Consider the following 22486-nt stretch of genomic DNA (forward strand, 5'->3'; position numbering starts at 1 on the left):
TGGAAAAAGCCTTTCTAGGAAATCCAATGAGCTGCCTCCCCATGTCTCTCTGCCAGGCATCCTGCATTGTTTACGTACTGTTAATCAATTTATGTAGAACACACTGCCAGCTATCAGTGCTATCTGTCAACTAATATTAACCTGGAAGTTTGCTCCAGGGAGAGATAGGATGTAAAACAAAAGACCTTTGAGTTGTAATAATAAATCATATCATTAAAAGCCAGAAACAATTAATCGTCTTTCCTCCTTAACAAACACAAATAGGGTTTGTCTTTTTATTTGCAGTTTTATTTTCCATTGCTAGAATATATCTAAGCATAGAATAGCTAATTTGTATGGATGAAATGTCCCACAAATAAGTCCTGTCACTTCTCACCATGCTGCAAACAAAACAAACATAAAAACATACATCACTACAAAACATACATCACTAATTAAATGCTGACTACACATGTTGCGATATCATTAGGGCTAACCTGACCCCCCTCAGCACTCATTCGGGATGATTTCATATAAAGTTATACAAAAATTGGTTATTATTTAATTCAGATGATGAAATTTAATTAAAATAGATGCAAAAATATATTTCTGAGTGAGGAAAAGAATGATCAGGTGGGGAGGTCTGGTGAACATGTAAAGGGCGTGTGTGGAGCATGTGGGGATATATAAGGTGCACGTGTGGAGTTCTGACTGATATGAGGAGCAGTTTTATAGTACATGTGGGAGTCTAAGTGCAAGTGGGGCTATTCTGGAACATGTGGGGGAGTCTAGGTGGCATGTGTGAGCATTTTTGGATGAGTGAAGTGGGTGTCCTTAAATTATTGTTTCTGTCTCAAAATTAAGGATAATGTTTAGCCCTTTTGAAAGTTGTCTGTATGTATTATATACTGTGTTATGTACTCTGTTTACTAATTGCTCGTCTATACCTATACATTTTCCAAACAGACCCCAACATTCCAGGATCCAGACAAGAAACCAGCCGCAGCTTGTGAAAGCTGCACTAACAGGTAGGATAGTACAAGACAGCAGCCTCATCCTTCTAATCTTGTTTGTCAGCCTCTCTTGCTCTCTCTCTTCTGCTGTTTTTGTTCCCCTATTACTTACTGACCTCTATTTCTCACTTTCCTCAATGTCCTGTCCTGCTGTGTTTCTACCTTCCATTTACCTCCCTCCTCTCTGTCACCTTCACTCCTCCTCATCCTCTCCAATCTTACGCTCTCTCCACACACTGTTAGGACAGCTCCAGGCACAAATACCAGAGCCAAGCCATTACTCTTCATGTAAGTGAACATGTTATTTTCTTTCAGCTGATGTTTACATGTGCTTGCCCAGGAGCGGGCCTGCATGCTACACCTCTTCATCCATCGGGCCAGGGAAGGAAAGATAGGGGGGGCTGCCCGCAGTGTCTCGTAGCAGCCCTGCCTCTGTGTTCGACTTCCATCATCTCTGACCACACCTACATGCCCCAACCAAGCCAGATGTGTATGGCCAATCAGGCAGAGGGGGTCAAGCTGGACAGTATTGGCCCATGTGTAGCCAACTTACCGGATATTGTTGTCTGTAGTGTAATTAGCCTAAGCCTGGTCACATGGGTGAGTGGAGCAAGAGATATTATAAACTGCTGTCAAAGAGCTCAACAAGACAATGGTTTTAGTTGTTGTGTTTCTAATGGAATGCAATGTGGCAAAACCGGGGGAGGAATAGTGCACCATGGAGATCTATTGATCTTTATGCCAGATAGTGTGTGCTGTTCACACACTGGTGTATGTATTGGTGGATGTGTCTATACAAAACTGAGGATGCTTATATTTGTAATACACAACTATAAAACTGCATTGCACAAAATACTGTAATAACCTGAAAAAATATATATATATTATAAAGCCTAAATGTCCAACATACTACAGCCAGTAGTTCAGCATAAACCATCTTGCTGTGCTGCACGGATCCACATTGGGATCCACCTGTAATTTCTTGCTCCACTAGAGTGGCTGCTAGTGAGCATAGCCATCAATATGCTGTGAAATTAAACACTTGGGGGAATTATTTAAGGTCATCTGTGACTTCACCCTTGGCCAGGTCAATGAAATAATGTGTTAGCTAAATGCTGAAGCTTTTGTCCGGTTACCAGTTATATAGTACTCTATAATTCTGCTACCTGTGATCATTGGATTATCTGTTGCTACCTCTGATCTTTAAGGTTAACTATTGTTTGCCCTGTTACTGACGCATCACTGCACTGGGACTCCTTTCAAAATAATTTGTGAGCACGTATGCACAATAAAAGCATTATCTAGAAATCCAAGGTATGCTGGCAATAATCCTTACACATGACTGTGTTCCTACAGAACCGTTCACCCCACCCGTACACTAAATATCAAACAATGCTCACATTTGTGTTCTCCATCCCTGTGTCATCTGCCAGGAGCCACAAGAATTGGCCCATGGCTTTTAAATCTACTAGACATAGCATTCTAGAACCTTATATTATCTGTTATCACTATATACCCCTTTTCAGCACTGCCATAAGCATTCCTCCTTAGGCCTTTTTAGTGCTGAACATGCAACTTATTTCTGAACAGTATTTTACTAAACTCCAAAAACATACTAGTAGGTTAATTGGCTGCTATCAAAATTGACCCTAGTTTCTGTGTGTGGGCAGCACGGTGGCTAAGTGGCTAGCACCTCTGCCTCACAGCGCTGGGTTCATGAGTTCAATTCCCGACCATGGCCTCATCTGTGTGGAGTTTGTATGTTCTTTCCTGTGTTTGCGTGGGTTTCCTCCAGGTGCTCCGGTTTCCTCCCACACTCCAAAAACATACTAGTAAGTTAATTGGGTGCTATCAAAATTGACCCTAGCCTCTCTCTTTCTCTCTATGTCTGTCTGTGTGTGTGTGTGTGTGTGTATGTTAGGGAATTTAGACTGTAAGCTCCAATGGGGCAGGGACTGATGTGAATGAGTTCTATGTACAGCGCTGCGGAATCAGTGGCGCTATATAAATAAATGGTGATGATGATGTGTGTGTGTGTATGTTAGGGAAGTTAGACTATAAGCTTCAATGGGGCAGGGACTGATGTGAATGGGTTCTCTGTACAGCGCTGCGTAATTAGTGGCACTATATAAATAACTGATGATGATGATGATGAAAGTTGAAATTAAATAAAACTTGTTGGAAGAGATTCCACATACACAAGGGGTGGCTGGTGGATCTCATTTTCTCACAGCTCACATCCTAAAACGAGATATTTTTGCACTATCCAGGGTAAACAATAATGGTTGAGTTCAGGGTGGATTACGTGTTGAAACAAAGCGATATCTCACGTTGAGAGAGGACGGCAAAGACAAGATGGAGAGGAGACAGCTCTAAGTGCTGAGTGTTACAGATATTTCCATCAACAGTTACATGAATCAGTCCAAAAATAAACCTGTGAGGCAGATGGACAAAGTACAATATACTAGGCACCCTTCAAAGGAATTTAGTGAATCTAGAAAAGAGATATTAAGTGAACAATATAAACCCGTTTTGTAATGCAGGTAACGCACAGCCAGATCCGGTTGTTCAGCCCGACAACTGAACAACTGTACATATGGCCAATGTTTGGCCAAGAAGCACATAAATTAGTGTTTGGAGGTGGATGAACAATCAAATTACATGGTGCCAGAAGACGTAAAGGTCAGCTGATGACAGCTCACAAATTTCAATGGTGTGATGTTTGTATATACAAGCATGCTGTAAAATATCCAGTAGGATATTTTTCTTTTTTTGAAAACCAATTATTTTGGGTCCACATACGTGGCAATTTCAGTTCACTTTGGTTTAAAGCGACCCATTTCTCAGATTGAATTGCCATGCATTTGCTTAGCATAAGATATTTTAGTTCACTGAAATACTTATGTAGATTTAGTATGTCACTTGTCCACTAGTAATAGGGTAATGTCATATCTGAAAGACTATTCCTTACAAAATGTATCACTTGGCATTGACAAGCAAACGTTCTACCATGTTTCATGATTAGTCAAACACTAGGGGGTAAATGTATCAAGCTGAGAGTTTTCCGACGGGTTTGAAAAACCAATAAGATTCTGGCTATCAATTATTTAGTACATTCTACAAAATGATAGCTAGAATCTGATTGGTTGCTATCGGCAACATCTCTACTTTTCAAATCTGCCGAAAAACTCTCAGCTTGATACATTTACCCCTAGGTGGCACTTTTCAATGGCTACACATGTTATCAACCATTTTCTGTTTGGATCCATTATTCATGAGAACAAAGCCTGTCAATTCACTAAAAACCAGTGACATCCCTGAGGCAGTCATGTTGTGGGCTTAACTAATATTACCTAAGAATCAATGACTTCACTGAGGCGCTTAGTTGAGCCCACTGATGTGACTGGCTCCTAGCACCTTGATAGGCTGTATTTTTATGATTATTGGTTAGGCTCATACAATAGTTCCTTCACAGCGTGTGTGAGTCTGTGTGTGTGTGTGTGAGTGTGTGTTTGTGTGTGTGTGAGAGTGTGTGTGTGAGTGTGTGTGTGAGAGAGTGTATTTGAGTGTGAGTTTGTGTGTGAGTGTGTGTGTGTGTGTGTGTGTGTGTGGGGAGGAGGGCAGTAGGGGGAGGGTGGAATTCAAGGTGCTTATTGAGACATAAAGGGTCATTTACGAACCACATAATATGCAGATGCACAGCACATTTTTTTAGATTTGTCCAAATGCACATACATTGCGACCACATTATACATAAATAGGTGTATGCCCGTATTCTGCTTTTGGGAAGTGTCGTCACATAAACTTTTTGCGAGATTATTTGAAAGATTGCGGCCACTGACAGGAATATTAAAAACATCACTTCACTGTCCACCAACTATCATATTTGGAACAAGTCCTTAATAATACATTTTATATTTATACCAAAATGCTGTATGATGGAGACTCATGTACGACTTAAATGAGTCAGGACAATGCAAGAACATGGAATTGTCTAAATATCACGCATCATATTAAATATAGGCTACCAATCAACCCCCACCATCTCCAAGGACATGAAGAATGAAGTCAGTGCTCTCTCCAGCACCTATTCTATAATAGAATAAATCATTGTTATAATAATTATTCATAGTGAAACGCATATAGGAAATGGCCTTATCTGAAAGGGTGAGGCTGCTTCAAATGGACTGATTAACTGTTGCTTGTAGCAGGATCTGTCTATACAATAAATCTGTCACATAATTTATAGATAAATATATCTCTTTACAATTCCTCTAGATAAATCATGTGGAATGTTCTGAAAAATGTGGATAAAGCGGAAAAATAGAATAAAGTAAAAATAATAGTGAGTTATTTAGAGCACATTTCCCCTTGCACTTAATTCTTTTCTGGATATTTCTTTGTAATACAATGTAATGAGACGTCAAAACTTTTCCATATATTCAGTGGGTAAAAATGCAAACTGAGAAGTAGTAAAATCTCTGTTATTCTTCAGCAGGCCAGGAAATTATATTTATATGTGGGGGATACAGGAATCATAGTGCACTAAGAAGCAAAGGGATTAGGGGAGTTACATTATATAAACAGTCTTCACTTTTTGGTAATGTCTAAAAGAAAAGAAAAAATAAAGAAAATTATAGTTATCCCAGTTACTCTAACGCTTTGTCATGCTCACTAGGATTAGTTATAAAAACAAGCATAACTGTTATCGTTAAGTGGATAAGCCGTTTTGTGTAATTGCAAAGTGTGATGCACTAAGCTCTAACATCTGCACTAGTGGCACAGTGGTTAGCATTGCTGCATCACAGCACTGGGGTCATGAGTTTGATTCCCTATAGATGTGGAGTTTGTATGTTTTCCTGTATGCGTGGGTTGCCTTTGGGTGCTCCGGTCTCCTCCCACATTACAAAAACGTAGTGGCAGGGGAATATGGGCAGGGACTGATGTGAATGACTACTACATACTTGTCAACTTTGGAGATCACCCCTCCAGAAGATCTCCAAAGTTGGCCGTGTATTGGGGCATGGCCATGCTAATCGTGTCTTTAGGCCCCACCCTCTGCCATACAATAACAAATTTGGCCTATTATAGCCAGGGGTGGTGCCAGGATAGCGCAACTTGCCCCGCCCACCCACCTCAACAACAAAACAGGCAGGATCCGGGAGAGCTCACAAAAATTCAGAAGTCTCCCGGACATTCAGGGAGTGTAGGCAACTATGGACTACATATCCTCTTTACAGTACTGTGTAATATGATTGGTGCTATATACAGAAACAATTATAATAATAAAATCATAATGCACAAGAAAACTAAAAAATTGACGTATCACATGATCAATACCTTCGCCAGACTCAATGCTAGCCACATGTGATAATATGTGCGGACAGCTTTACCTTCCTCCAAATCCATTGTTACTGCTCACTGCATAATGATTCCTCTCCAATTGCTTCACATTCATATGTCAAATTATCTTATCTATATGTCTATTTGTAAACCGTGACAAGTGAGACATTCTCATTTCTTGCTAAACCCTTATAAAAGGACACAGCGCATGGTCAGGAAAGAAATACTGTATAACATGCACCACAGGAAAACTATTTCTCCTACCTACACAGTGTACCACAAATCTTGCACACTGCACAAAACCTGCTCACATCTCTAAGAGGGATGTATCCCCCCCAAAAAACACCACATCACCAGGAGAATGTGCATGTAGATGGACAACGGGCAGTTTATTCTCAGCATTGCTGGGAACGGTTATTGAATATGGAATATAACTGCACACACAGGCTGATAATGGTCATCCTTATGTCCGGTGATAAGTAATTTCTATTGTACTATTTTAGTGCATTTTGGTTGTTTAGATTCAAAACATGCTGCAATATGCTACAAGTAGCCGAAATCTTCTGCAACATCACAGCATGTCAGGCCAGCGTTAGCTCTGCGTTTTACATTGGTAAATGTAGTGTATTAAAGCCAGATAACTACTGCTCGTCCGGCAGGTCCCGTTCACTCCCTCCCTTCCTCAGCACGTAGGACTTATGACATCAAACTGACAGTAAATGTGAATGAATGACATTGTATTCATTAAAACCTGATGAGATAATGTGAATTGACAGGTCTGAAAACACACATTATTTTATATATACAAAAAACAGAGACTAATCACACGTTTGCAAGGAACATCACACTACATATAAACACAACAGGAACAACATGCTTGTACACCAAAGGGCCAGACACAGTTCATTACTCTATGAAAGCCTCTTTCAATAACAATGTTACACTGGGCAACGACAGGGCAGCTTCTGACTGTTCAAATAAAGACAATTCTTAAAGGCAGAGTTTAATTGATTTGCTTGTACACACTTTGCTGCAAGATTTTGCTTCTGTTCTTTACAACTGTGTATGTACATACTCAGGTAGAGGTGTATATTTTTGTTGCCCTCTGCATATAGCTGTACTGGATGCAATAAGCAGACAAGAGCTTTCTCATATCCCAGGCTGATGAACATAAACATCTGTGCCTGAGTATAAAACATTCAGCTAAAAAAAATACATACAAACTAGAAAGAAAAAGCATTGTGATTGGTACAAGTTAAAGGAGGGCACATAATTACATACTTACCAACCTTTTTAAAGTTGTTTCCGGGAGATCCCAGGCAGGGGGGTGTGGTTGGAGGGCGCGAGGGGCGGGGCGCGGTGAATCGCGTCATTTTGGCAGCAAGAGACCGTTTGCGGGAAATTTGCCTGCTCTCCCGGGAGTCCGGGTGATCTACCCGAATTTCGGGAGTCTCCCGGACATTCCGGGAGAGTTGGCAAGTATGCATAAGTACCAATAAAAAATATTCATTCAAAATCCTTCGCTAGGAAGACCCCACTCTCCCTAGAGGTCTAGATCACTTCTGCAAAAGAGTGCAGAGCTCTGCTCTTTCCTAGCTTACTCCATTCTACATAGTAGTGCTACCAGCAATCATTCTGGTGCTCACAAATACTACGCCTGCTAGGAGAGGTGACATACAGGATGAGAGCGCAGGTGGATATTGCACAGCGCGACTCTCTCCCTGTACAGCAAATACAACTTTGCTCATCTGATGTCAGCATTCCATTCCATTTCTGGACACATAATTAATTGGTTGTTATTTATGCCGGCTGACAGTAACTCCATATGTGCATGAATTGTCAACAAACACACACACTCCGTAGGATTTGATGAGAATATCCTTACCTGTGACAATACAATAATTAGGTGGTTCAAGTACAGCTCCATAAAACTGGATGATGTTTCTGTGACTGAGCACGCTAAGTATTTCTGCCTGGAAATAAAAAAAAAAAAATAACATGAGAAATGTAAGATTACCTACAGAGATGTATGCGCTCACTTTTCAAAACAAAACTTTGGTCTTTGTTTCATAGCAATATGTAGAGGATGCTTATCACTGCAATTCATACTGCTTTAATATATGATTAAATGTGCAGCAGCAAAATACAGCATGAACTAACTGAAAGGAATGTTTTATTATACAGATATCCCACTCTGGTACCATCAAACACATAAAGGATGACCAAATCCCCAAACTGAAAATTACAGATGTAAACCAAGGAGGCAAAATACATTTTTCAATGTTACACTGACATTGCACTGACATTACTCTGACATTACAGTGAAGCTCTTTTTAAAAGTAAAGGCTTAGCACCCCTATCAACTACAGACAAACTTAAGTCCCCCCTAAATCTTAAGTACAGTTACTTTCCTGATAGGATCTCATATTAGTCAAAAAATTGATTTGAGCTACTATGATATCACTGGCCCTGTCTATGAATCAACCAATCCCCACATTGCATTACTGCACATCAAGTCTAGAAATCTGTAACTCAAACTTTGCCTGCTGCAGACGTGAACGAGAGTGTGGTGGGCATATTTAGAGTATACATTCACAGCCGCACAAGTATTCCCTCTACATGCAATTGTATGAAAGGATTATTGACTTATTTGTATGAAAGGATTATCAATAACATATTTTCATATGCTGGCAGTAATAGGAACAAATCTCTTCTGAGATACATATTTAACAAAGATTATATCTTAAATGGATGACAAATAAATGCCACATTAATCTGCTATTGTGTGTGTACAGCTCACTCCAGTCGTTGGTGTCTCATACTGACAACATTTTATCATGATGGTTCCTATATTATACATTTAAGCAGCTAGTACAATAAACATAACAGTATAGACTAAACAAAGCCTCTTTAGTAAAAGCATGTTTAGCAAATTCCCCATGAACAATAGTTTATGATATATGCTTGCAAGGGTACAATGTATTAACCAAGGCTTGGCTTTGTTTTTCTAGGGGATTATTGCTATCAAATTGGTTGAACCATTTTCTCTTGATGAGGGAGACGAAGAACAATATATTGTAAGAATATTTTATTATTAACACAGCCAAATAACTAGTTTCTTACTGTAAAACAGTCTCGTCCAGGCTTCATAGCTGGGTGCGCAGTATCAGCTGTGATTACCCACTTTGTTAGCCATAATCCTCAGATGATAAGAAGATGATTTGAACATACTATTATTTTTTTTCTTCTTCAACCTTATGGTAGGAAATTAAACTCACCGACCCTTCTGCAGAATCAGATGCAGAGTGATGCTACATTGTTGCAACAAAGTAAAATGCAGTAGTGAAGACTGCCTGCCAGGTTGTATTATAGTGATTAGAAAAAAGGAGGGGGTATATGAGAGCTCATACTACTATCTCTTCTAAGTTACCTAATATAGGTAGGCTTACACTGAAAACTCACAACTTAAAGCTGCAAAAAAGTTAGAAAAATATTTTGCAAACCATCTTGGGCCTGATTCATTAAGGATCTTAACTTAAGAAACTTCTTATTTCAGTTTCCTAGACAAAACCATGTTACAATGCAAGAGGTGCAAATTAGTTTTCTGTTTTGCACATAAGTTAAATACTGGATGTTTTGTCATGTAGCACACAAATACTTGATAGCTTATTTGTACACTGAAATTTAAAGTTGATATTTGTGTGCTACATGAAAAAACATCCAGTATTTAACTTATGTGCAAAACAGAAAACTAATTTGCACCTCTTGCATTGTAACATGGTTTTGTCCAGGAGACTGAAATAAGAAGTTTCTTAAGTTAAGATCCTTAATGAATCAGGCCCTATATTACCAATGTATAGTAATGGGGGTATGAAAGTTTTTTGTTGTAAAACAAGTGTGGCAGGCCCTTTTAATTAATATTCTTCTTATTGGGTCTGATGCAGAACTGGTCCAAAAATGGGAGTAGATTATTTAAAAAAAGAGCATTGAAAAACAGCGTGTTTCCACCTATGTGCAACTTGAGATGTGTCCGCCAACGCAGCATATGCACACGTGTGTGTGTGTGTGTGTGTGTGTGTGTGTGTGTGTGTTTCACACAAGACACGCTAGGCAAACTGACTTATGTCCAAATCTCCCCCTAGTCTCTGGACTACTGTAGTAATATATGCAATAACGGGCGGTTTTAATCCCTAGAGAGAAGGCTGCACGACAGTTGATGACTCTTACTATAAGCAGCAATGCAAAATTGTATATTCCATGACTGTCTAGGTGGGTTCCCAGGACGGTGGGAATGGGTACAAACAACCTTACAGCTGGGAACAAATTATGCTTTAAAATAAATAAAACTGTCAGGCTGTCCCTGATGCACAGAAAACGTAATGTTGGACGGTCTGTAAAAGTTTTGCAAAGAAACTTGTGAATTACAGCGATAGAGAATCCTCCTGTTGTTTCCTGGGTTCTGAAGCGGTCACGGGGGAATAATCTAACAAGCGAGTGCTATGTTACATGTACATTAGCAACTTTGTGTGTGCGTTTTCCATACAGCAATGAATCAAACCCCAGGTGTCAGATGCTTCATACGGGCTTTTAGACATACTTCTAAAGTGCAGAGAATCCTGGGGTGGCCGTGCTGTTCTGTGACCTCTCTCTTACTATAGTTTATGTAGTTAGAAAAACCATTTCCTTTGATTGCAATCGTTCAAAACAGCAAAGTTACTCCTCTGATTTATGTCAGATCTTTACTTTGTCTTTGATGCTACTGAAGAGGAAAAAATGAGCGATGGAAAACCTGGCTTCACACAACTACTTTAACATTTGTTTTCAGGATCACACTTAACGTTCTTCAAAGCCAGATATTGTCTCTCTTCATGATGATTTTTCTTTTATACTATAGGTAAAACTTATTGAAGAAACCAGTTGATAATTATTTTATTTAAGGCCCAAAAAGTACTAGAACACAAAGGCACAAAACAGTCATAGGGTTTTAAAGGCACTAACATGAAACAACAGTGTGTGAAATGTGTTTTCAAGTTTGGGTTCTACGTAAATTATCTGAAGGTAGAAGGATGTCTATCAAGTTAGACTCCAGACCTCTATAACAAGTACAATAAAGGCAATTTATTATTTAGTACAGAACTAATTGACACAAATCTATTTTGTGTAAATGAACTTCGAACATTATTAATTACCATCTATTGAGATTCAGTCGAAGAATCCGTGTCTCCGAATAAATATCTATGAAACCCTGATCATTCCAATACCAATTGGTTGATGTTTTTAACTGTTTTGCATAAAACAACCACTCAGCTGCATTCTTCTGTAGGGAGTCATTCATTAAAGAGCCGAATATTTAACATTTACACTATGCTAGTCAATCTGGCCACGTGCTAAGTATTATGTTTGGTCAATATAGCTGTTTTCAATCAAAGTGATCTGTCGTCATTACTTGTGGGGGACCCATAATGAGGACCAAGCTCAGCTGATGATAATACTAATTTACTATGTGTTACTGACCTACAAGGGGCTCCATGCAATCAAGTAGTTTGGCCAATTGCTGAACAGACAAATCTGCAAAGCCTGTCTGAGATGTTTCCACTCTGTTTCCTGCCCACAAATTTGGCACCATGACCGTATTGTAGCAAGTAGGTCAGCTTGAAGCCGGCCGACACAAACTAAATTTGAATTATTTGGTGGAATGTTTCCCATCATAAATAATAGACTTAAGTTTCTTTTGAACTAATGAGTGTGAGGCAGCACGGTGGCTTAGTGGTTAGCACTTCTGCCTCACAAGGCTGGGGTCATGAGTTCAATTCCCAACCATGGCCTTATCTGTGTGGAGTTTGTATGTTCTCCCTGTGTTTGTGTGGGTTTCCTCCGGGTGCTCCGGTTTCCTCCCACACTTCAAAAACATACTGGTAGGTTAATTGACTGCTATTAAAATTGACCCTAGTCTCACTCTGTCTGTGTGTGTGTGTGTGTGTGTGTGTGTGTGTGTGTGTGTGTGTGTGTATGTATTAGGGAATTTAGACTGTAAGCTCCAATGGGGCAGGGACTGATGTGAGTGAGTTCTCTGTACAGTGCTGCAGAATCAGTGGCACTATATAAATAAATGTGTGTTTTTTAATATTTCAACTCTAGAAATGTGTTGAATGCGGAGTACTACAAATTAAGTCTTAACTCTTGCTATGGTGGAGTGAAGCGGACGTTGACAGATCAGTACTGAGAGGAGACATCCACACTCCATAGAATTCTCTTACAGAAGATGTATGCAGTCGTGAGAAATAGCAGGTTTTCCTCCTATGCCATAGAGGTCATTTACTAATAGATAGGTTAATTGTCTTCTTCATAGAAAATAATGCAAAAAATAATGCAAAATTGAAACATAATAAACTCATTGTTAGCTTTGTGAATGATTGAAGCTGATGTAAATGTTGGGTATTAAATTGTCACAATGCACACTGATGAACGACACATATTTCTACCAATGTTCTCATTGGCCATTAATACAATTTAGCCTTATGGAAAGGTAAGGAAATGTCTTGCTTTCTGGGTCCAGCAGTTCATTCTAACAAGTCTATAAATCTCAATATCAAATTGTTACTGCAGGTTGGCCTTAAACATTGCAATATGGTCATTTGGTCTATTGACAAAATAACTGGGTATGTGAATGATTTGACCACATATATACAGATGTAAAGTGATGGCACATATGCCCTTATTATCTCCAGACTGGTTGATGGCCTACATGGCTTTTAATTTCTGCCAATTTGCCAACCAAATCTTCCAACCAAACACGCACCAATGCATTTAGCTAAATATATTAACTTAAAAGGTTTAACTGTAACCCTAAGATACAGAACTTATAGTTTCAGCTTTTGAAACCTATATTACACTGGTACTGTTTAGAACATTGATGTGCCCTCCAAACACTGATGGGCCCTCTGAGCCTTCATCTGTGGCCCCCAGCTCTTTCCGGCTTTATTTACAGATTTGTTTGTTATAGCTTGTAACACTTGTTTATAATGCATGCTGATATGTTATCACAGATCTATTTATTTGATTAAATGTATTGTTTTAACTTATTATTGAGATTAATGGTAATGTGCGGTCCTTTTCATCATCATCATCATCATCATTTGTTTATATAGCAGCAACATATTTTGTAGCGCTTTACAATTCGGGACAAACACAGTAAAGTAATAATTAGACCCCCAATTTCCTGTTGACAGAACGTAGTGGTTCATGAGGAAAGAGACAATGTCTGTGCAGAATGGGCATGGTTTGGGCATAAATGGTCATGTGCTAAACTATCCCTAAACTGTCCCAAGTTTTCTACCAGGAAATTGTGGCGTGTTGCTTAATCCTGATTTAGTCATTGATATTCTACTGCGATTCTTTTTTTTATGTAACAGAATTGAAACCTCTCATCTGTCTTTTTTCACATCCGCTTTCGACTCATTGATACCTTACATGTCGATGTTTTTTATGTGTTTTGTTCCGCCAACTGTCTAGCACTGTGCACCCCTGTGGCACTTTACAAATAAATGATAATAACAGAAATGTATTTATCAAATATGACATTATTTAAAGGAAAAGTTCACTTTATGAATGAAATAATTGCATTCAGTCTGTAATATTAAATGCTGATTTGACACCATCCTAACCCTTCCTCCTTCTTTGGCACAGGACGGTTCCCTGTATTGTGTGGAGATTTAATGCTTACGAGGTGGGAAATGTTTGATGCCAAACATAAAAGCCAACAGCCAGCATTTTATACAGTACCAAAACTAGGGATAAATAATGGATAGAGACCTGACTCATTCTGTAAAAACTAACAATATTATTACAAAGCAACAATAATTACTAGAAAATAAATGATGTAATACTTGGTTAAACAGACACCAAATTAATTATAGTAAAATAAAGTAAAATAAAAAACAAACAAACAAAAGCAATCAAAAGGCAACATGAGGTGAACAGCTTGTAACATCTACATGTAGAGCCAATAAAAGACAAATTAAAAATACATTTAGAAAACTGGTACTTGGCAGCTCGCTCTCCTGCCACCGAATCTACGATATATTTTATAGTTCTCTTGTATGCAAGTATTTCTTTTCATGTATGTACAAACACAGCAACACCTCATACCAAACAAACAGCAGTCCACCCAAGGGCAATCCAGCCGCCATTCCTGAGGATCCACATACAATCTGGTCCTGAGTGGCGGGATCAGTTTCAGGATAACTGCGGTCTGTCAGTGCACCAGGCAGATGTCCGCACATAGGCCAACAGTGGTCGTCTGCTATTCATCATGCGCAATAATGAGCTGTCTGTTCTATTTCAGTTGTATTATTATTGTGCATTGAAGTACTTTTGGGACCACACAAGCTTTGATATTGGTGCAGCTGACAAAAATTACTGCCGATATCCAAAATTGTGTGGCCAGCATTAAAGAATAACTCCACCCACCAGTAATATTGTGCTACAAAAAACCCTTCCACCGAATTAACCTAAGGGTGGGGTCCAAGCCACTGGAGACATGCACGTCCTTGCGGCTTTGCCAACGGTCTATATTCTTCTATTATACACTAAGGTGCGCCCATCCTGCTTAATATTTTGGTCATACTGAACCTAGGGGAAATTGACTTTTGCCAGTTTATTCAAAACATCTCTGCATATAATATAATAATAAAACCTGCACAAATCCAGGGTGATTACAGGAGAAATACACTCATTTTTTTTAAGAAATATCCCTCCACAGACAAAGGGGTATATTTACTAAACTGTGGGTTTGAAAAGGGGAGATGTTGCCTATAGCAACCAATCAGATTCTAGTTATCATTTATTTAGCATATTCTACAAAATGACAGCTAGAATCTGATTGGTTGCTATAGGCAACATCTCCACTTTTTTAAAACCCGCAGTTTAGTAAATATACCCCGAAATGATTTTAAAACAATGTTATTTGTGTATCTGCTATTGTGTGGCTAAAAAAAAAATATTTAAACGTATATATTAGCTCCTCTGCAGCTCTAAGAGATAACCATTTTACATATAGGTGCAATGTTATTTTTAAAAAAGTAAAACACACAAAAAAAAACTATGGGGTTGATTTATCAAAGGGTGAAAAGCGCCATGGTGGGGTAATAGGATTTTTTTTTGCTTTGCCCTGTATGTATGAGGGGCTACTGCTGGTGTTTGCATAGGGGGCGCTATTTTAATAATTATATCAGGATGGTGTTAACAGAAAGAGAGGGCTGAAAAAAAAAAGATTTATTAAATACATTATTTGTTATTATTATTTATTGGGGATGGAATATATCAGGTGTATTAATATAATATCTTCTACTCTATTTTTATATGTAAAAGCTTTTTTTTTGTTAAGTGTAAAGCAACTCTCATCTCTCTGGAGATAGATTACGCTGAGTATTGAAGAGCTGCCATGGCGATAAACTAATGTTGAATCACTGCAATAAATTATTATTGCTGTGATCAAAGAAATTTCACTTATCTGTATGGTAAGTTTAATAGTGCAGAGGGTAAAATGTCTTCTTTGTATGTATATATTTATATAACAATCAGCAGTAATTCTCGGGTTGGATGCTGTAAAAATATTTGATTCCATGTCAGTGGGTTCGTTTGGCTATCAAGGTAATTTAATTAAAATTCTACAATTATTCTATGCTAACCCCAAAACACATTCAATTTGAAAAGCTAAAATAATAGTCAGTAAACTAATATATCATTTAAGAACACTTGGCTCTGCTAATGATGCTGACTTAGAGCATGTATTAAAAAAAATAGAAACATTAAAAAAAAGCCTATGACCGCATTTGCAGGTCAATCACATTAATTAATAAAAACTAATGTTAAAATGTATTTTTATTACCATATACACAGTCGCAAAATGATTGGCAAACACAGGACCCTTAGTTCCCAACTTGTAATACTAATGTGTGTATAAAATATATTTCAACATTATTTTCTGATAAATTAATGTGATTGATCTTACTGGTTACAACAGAGTTTTTCATTATTGTCCTGTTTATGACATTATTATCCTTTCGTACTGCTGATGATTTTATAAACTAACTCACTCTGCCATGCTTAACCATTTCATTCAAAATGGTAATAAGAAAGTCCTGTCTATCAAGAAGCTATTAACCAAAGCATATGCTATTTGGGGCCTTTAAAGCATTGGGGCTAAGGTAATTATCATAATATTATTAACATTAAAATATTTTTATCTCTTACGAAAAGACAATGAAAAATACAGTACAATGAAATATTTAATTTTTCTTTATATCTGATTAATCAATTATCTATATATTAAATTAAATTAATTAACGGTACATGTATTGTGGGTATCTTTTGAAATAGTACAAAATCACACATTTAAGTGACATACATATACCGATAAAAAGTAATATTGTTGATTTTAACTTTTCATATTTATGGACTTTTGAACTCTGTTAAAATGTTACCCTCCTTCTGCTAACTTCCCCTCTTCCTAACCCTTTCCAACCTAACATTGCCATCTCTCCCTCTACCCTAAACATGGTTTTATTCTTTGTATACTTGATATAATTGTTTACCATGTTTCTAATCCTATTTTTTTTTTTTTTTTTTATTATTATCCTTGTAGTGTTGTGTGGTTCCAAGTAGGGGTGTCCTCTATAGCCCCTGCTGTTGGTTCTTACCCCCTGCTGTTCGTCCTTACCACTGAGCCATGTGCAGTCAGATTCCAACAGGATATTTTTTATTTTCCATAATACTCTGAAATCTGAGCACATTTATGAGATAACCTCTCTGAATTGTTAGCTGTACCTTATATATTTTAATACTAGTTTTCCCTTGCTGTTATAAACATTAAAAGACTTGGGCAGACCAAACAAGTACGATCGTACCCCTTGACCTGTGTTCCGAGTGCCAGGATTAAAGTCCAGTTCAGTTCTCGGGCCAATCAGGCACATATCTTCTGTCATCACTGAGGCCTGTTAGTGTGTCAGATGACCACACACACCGAATGGAGGTCACCATACTACCACAATTACCAACATGTCTAATAATGATTGGGGCAGCACGGTGGCTCAGTGGTTAGCACTTCCGCCTCACAGCACTGGGGTCATGAGTTCGATTCCTGACCATGGCCTTATCTGTGTGGAGTTTGTATGTTGTCCCTGTGTTTGTTCCGGGTTCTCCCCACACTCCAAAAACATACTGGTAGGTTTATTGGCTGCTATCAAATTGATCCTAATCTGTCTGTGTGTGTGTGTGTTAGGGAATTTAGACTGTAAGCTCCAATGGGACAGGGACTGAGGTGAACGAGTTCTCTGTACAGCGCTGCGGAATTAGTGGCGCTATATAAATAGCTGCTGATGATCCATATGATTTTGATACAATTATGATTTGTGACTATACACACCGTGAGAGTGCCATATACCCAATATAGCTGGATATATTACAGTGTGTCTGGCCAGCATTAAAGAGATTGAAAAAAAAAGTTTAACAGAAAAAAATTACTTCTGCCGTGGTTGTCACTAAATCTGAATATAAAATTGAAATCATAATAATGAACTTTTATAGCTTGGTAAGTTCAAGTGCAAACAATTTCAAGAACACTTTAAGAGAACGTCATTGGAGCTATCCCATAGTAAGCCAAGTAAAATAACACTTTGAATAGTATATTTTTGTAATAACGCGGTAAAGAGAAAGAAATAGAAATTGGTATCTCATGTGAGATGACACACTGACGATTTTATAAACTAACTCACTCTGCCATGCTTAACCATTTCATTCAAATGGTAATAAGATAGCCCAGTCTATCAAGAAGCTTTTTATCCAAACATATGCTACTTGGGGCCTTTAATACCTTGGGGCTAAGGCAATTATTATAATATTATCTACAATAAAATATTTTTCTCTTTGTGAACAAGAGACAATGAAAAATACTGTAAAATGAAATATTACATTTTTCTTTATATCTGATTAATCAATTATCTACATTTTAAATTAAATTAATTTATGGTACATGTATTGTGGGTAACTTTCCAAATAATACAAAATCACACATCTAAGTGAAATACTTATACTGATAAAAAGTTTACAGTTCAGCCAAACAGAATGTTTTATTTAATGTAAGTATCACTAATTCCATAATAAAATAAAATTGCTTCTCTAGTTGTGTTTTTCATTATGTGTTCTGTATATAAATAAAACAAAAAATAACAGAAATAAAAACAAACAAAAATCTCTGCAGAAGAATACAATACATATATACTAACAAGACATTTTGTTTACACAGCAATTTTAAATGTAGGATGGACTTGAATAGAAATAGGGCAGCATTCAGCAGCACTAATTGAACACGTTGGATGTATGGACTTTATGTCATACAAAGATTCCTACATGTAACACTAATCAGAATTTTTACGTTGCTGTAAGTTTTGTTGGCATTATTGGAGCCGAAACAATGACTACTGCCTTTTTGTTCTGTTTCCCCCATAACTGCTGAGAGTACTGTACACAGTGATGAACAAACGGATGTTCTGGTGAGTGATCCATGTTTCTGTGTTTGTTTGACCTTTTGTGTCTTAAGCTTTTTCCTTGCAGGGCGCTGTTGATCGTGGTTATGGAACGGAAGATCAGAATACGGCGAGATGTTAAGGAATCCCTGTAAGGACAATTTGTACAAGACTGCAAGGATAATTGGTACACTCCCTCCAGGAGACCTTTTGTGGATGGCTCAGTGGTTGCATCATGATCAGGTAAGATCCGTGTGTGTCTCTTGTCATTTTCTGCTGGCATTAGAGTTGGAGGTATTGGTGATCATGTATGTATGTATGTATGTATGTATGTATGTATGTATGTATGTATGTATGGCCGACATAATTGCTGGTGTGTTTAACAAAGGTAAGATAATCTTTCTGCATGTACTCAGTTTTGAAGTGAGGTGGACAAAACAAATTGTAGCCAACCAGATAATTTCAATGATCACAGCACACAGAGTATTTCAGGAGATCAGGGGGTAAATGTATTAACCTCCGGTTTTTTCAACTCCCGCGAGTTCGGCGTCTTCAGCGCTTAAATTTAAAGCGGCGCTGCCTTGTAAAGGGAAGTTTTACAAGGCAGCGCCGCTTTAAATTTAAGCGCTAAAGACGCCGAACTCGCGGGAGTTGAAGAAACCGGAGGTTAATACATTTACCCCCAGGTGTGGTGAAGTGCCCTGTCTACTCATGGAATTTGTAGAGGACAGACAGAAATGCATGTGAAAGGGGCAGTGTCATGAACTCAGGAGGGGAATGGAAGAATGGAAGACATAGACTAAGGGGTATATTTACTAAACTTTCGGCTTGAAAAAGTGGAGATGTTGCATAGGCAACATTGTGTGTGTTGCATTAATGTAAGCTAGAATCTGTTTGGTTGCTATAGAGCAACCAAACAGATTCTAGCTTACATTAATTTAGTGCAGTCTACAAAATGAATGCTAGACTCTGATTGGTTGCTATAGGCAACATCTCCACTTTTTCAAACCCGCAGTTTAGTAAATATACCCCTAAGAGTTAGATAGTGGGAAGAGCTGGGTCCCCTTACAGCACATGGTGATGTGAGTTTCCTGGTGCTGGAAGATAGCTGTGTCAATCATGCCTGTATGGAAAACGAAGTTCAAAACCCACCTTACCACCCTTTGGTTTGTAAAATTTCTGGATAATGGATTTTTAGATAAAATAACCCATCTCTGTATATCAAGCAATACAAATGTATTTAACATCCAGGAGTTAGAAATTACATTTAACTGTGATTCTCCACCTTGGTTCTTTAAAAAGACGTTGATTTAAGTAAAAAAAAATAATTCACGAGTAACTGAATACGGCAAGGAGATTATAATAAACATGTTCATTGCTCTGCGAATGAAAATAAATGTACCATATTTAAAAGACGCTCTGAAACTGGTACTAATCTGTTCAACCCTATTTTAGCATACTTGCATCATTTTCCAATCCTAAAATACCAATCCCCGCCCCCCAAAAAGTACACACATATAGCATGTAGGAAGGTATGAAAATAGCTGCCGAGCATCACCATGGAAACCGTGGAAGCCAAACACAAGTAAATGGTAAATCATTCTCCTGACAGTTTACATCCTGTCAGAACATTATTTGAAATATCTACTGAATCACAGGTCACTGAAAACATACTGTGTGTCAGGCTGAGCGAGAAAATGTAATTCAGCTTATGAAAAATACATTCTGCCAGTGCTTGAAATATCTATATTTTAACGTCTAAAGCATGACTACTTGGGTGAGATAGATGAAATTAAACTACCATTAAAACATTATAATCCACTATGTCAGTAAACTGGCCACAAGGAGTGATTTGATAATTTCAGGACCGATAGTTTGTTTGCCAGGAGATTGGCGACCAATTTAGTATTCACAAATTCATTAACATTAAATAATAATTAATCACAATCAAAAACCAGTCTGAAAGTAGACCCTCAAATATACACATACACAACTGAACACATTAAAAGGAACCTGTCATTTTACTGCAGTGTCGTGTGCACTATATACTGTAATTAGTAAAATTATGTATATATATATATATATATATATATATATATATATATATATATATATATACATACATACATACAAGTTAACCAGTGCATGATACTCATGCATTCTAGTCAAATCAAGCTACTTAAGGTGTTAAAAAGGTTCTTGTCATGCATTTGGGCCATAGCCCAGGCCTCAACCACCAACCACTCCCCACTGTCACCCCCGGCAACCACCAACCACTCCCAACTGTCACTTCTCCTTCAAGAAATATATATATATATTTTTTTTAAATCTTTATAAACACTTTTAACAATTAACAAATTAAATTAACAAATTAAAAACATCTTAGTATACCAAATTTCAGCCCTTTCTGAATTTTTTTTTTTACACACACACTAAGAATTTAGTAGGTCAGTGTATAACTCCGCCCAGCAGGTGGCGCTGCAGCTTGGTTTTATTTTTTCCACACACACACACACAGACAGACAGACAGACTAACACACGCCACTAGACATTTATATTATAGATATATATAGATAGATATATATATATATATATATATATATATATATATATATATATATATATATATATTAAATTACACTACTCCTGCTCTCTAATTGGCTCTCTTTACTCTTCACATCTTTCCTGCTGTGGGGTTTTTCAGAGGCAGTACACTTACTACAGCTTACGATTTTGAGGAAGGAACGGGGGTAGGGGATGGGCGGATGCTTGTAGGCAATGTACAGTAAGAGTCAGACGGGTGGACACAGAAGTGCGCTGCTTTCTAGCAGTATCTCTTGCACCAGCTAGAGGACTAGGCTAAATCCGGAGCAACTGTAAAAACGTCTTATGTACAATACACATAACTACATCCTAATAAATGTATTTCAAGAAAAAAAAAAAAAACATTTAAAAAATGTTCATGTCTAATAATAAATGACTATAATATTGGCATGTAACATTAATTGAATATATATATATATATATATATATATATATATATATATATATTTTTTTTTTTTATTTTATTTTTTTTTTTCTGTGCATTCTTCTGAGATATTATATTCTGCATAAGTATTGTATGTATACTGCAGTCTCTGGTCTAGTAGAGCAGAGTAAGCCTACACCTGTAGTCATCTCGAACCACTAGGTTTTGTCCACAGGAATTTGAGGTTCTAAACTAATAGTAGACACCCTGACATACTTCAAAAGGTTCATGTACGACCCTCTGAACTTCAAAAGATTGTAAGCTTGCGAGCAGGGCCTTCTCACCTCTCTGTCTGTTTTACCCAGTTTATTAGTTTACTATGTTTGTCCCCAATTGTAAAGCGATACGGAATATGTTGTCGCTATATAAATAAATGATGATGATCACCACACGTATCTTGATATCCGTTCCTTATTCACTTTGAGAGTGTGCAGAGCCGCGTGTAAAACAAATGCACAATGCGCTCAGTATTAATGACTCAGGCCCACAGAGTGCATTGTATTAAACCGCACTGGACAATTAATTCAGTGTGACCAGCTTTAAAGATGAATAATAATTTTCAAAAGAAAAAGAAAAAAAGAAAAATTAGCAATTATAAA

At 37.6% G+C, this 22486-nt stretch overlaps 1 protein-coding gene across 5 annotated transcripts in view; it reads right to left on the bottom strand.

Annotated features, from left to right (window-relative positions):
* Window positions 1-22486, bottom strand: part of MAP3K20 (mitogen-activated protein kinase kinase kinase 20) — a 151750-nt gene that overhangs the window by 89247 nt on the left and 40017 nt on the right. For all 5 annotated transcript variants that reach the window (XM_075180617.1, XM_075180619.1, XM_075180618.1 and 2 more), the window contains exon 3: window positions 8221-8308. In XM_075180617.1, the coding sequence (XP_075036718.1) occupies window positions 8221-8308 (88 nt within the window). The remainder of the gene's footprint in view (window positions 1-8220; window positions 8309-22486) is intronic.

This window comes from Mixophyes fleayi, chromosome 7 (assembly GCF_038048845.1).
Source record: "Mixophyes fleayi isolate aMixFle1 chromosome 7, aMixFle1.hap1, whole genome shotgun sequence".
Lineage (NCBI taxonomy): Eukaryota > Metazoa > Chordata > Amphibia > Anura > Limnodynastidae > Mixophyes > Mixophyes fleayi.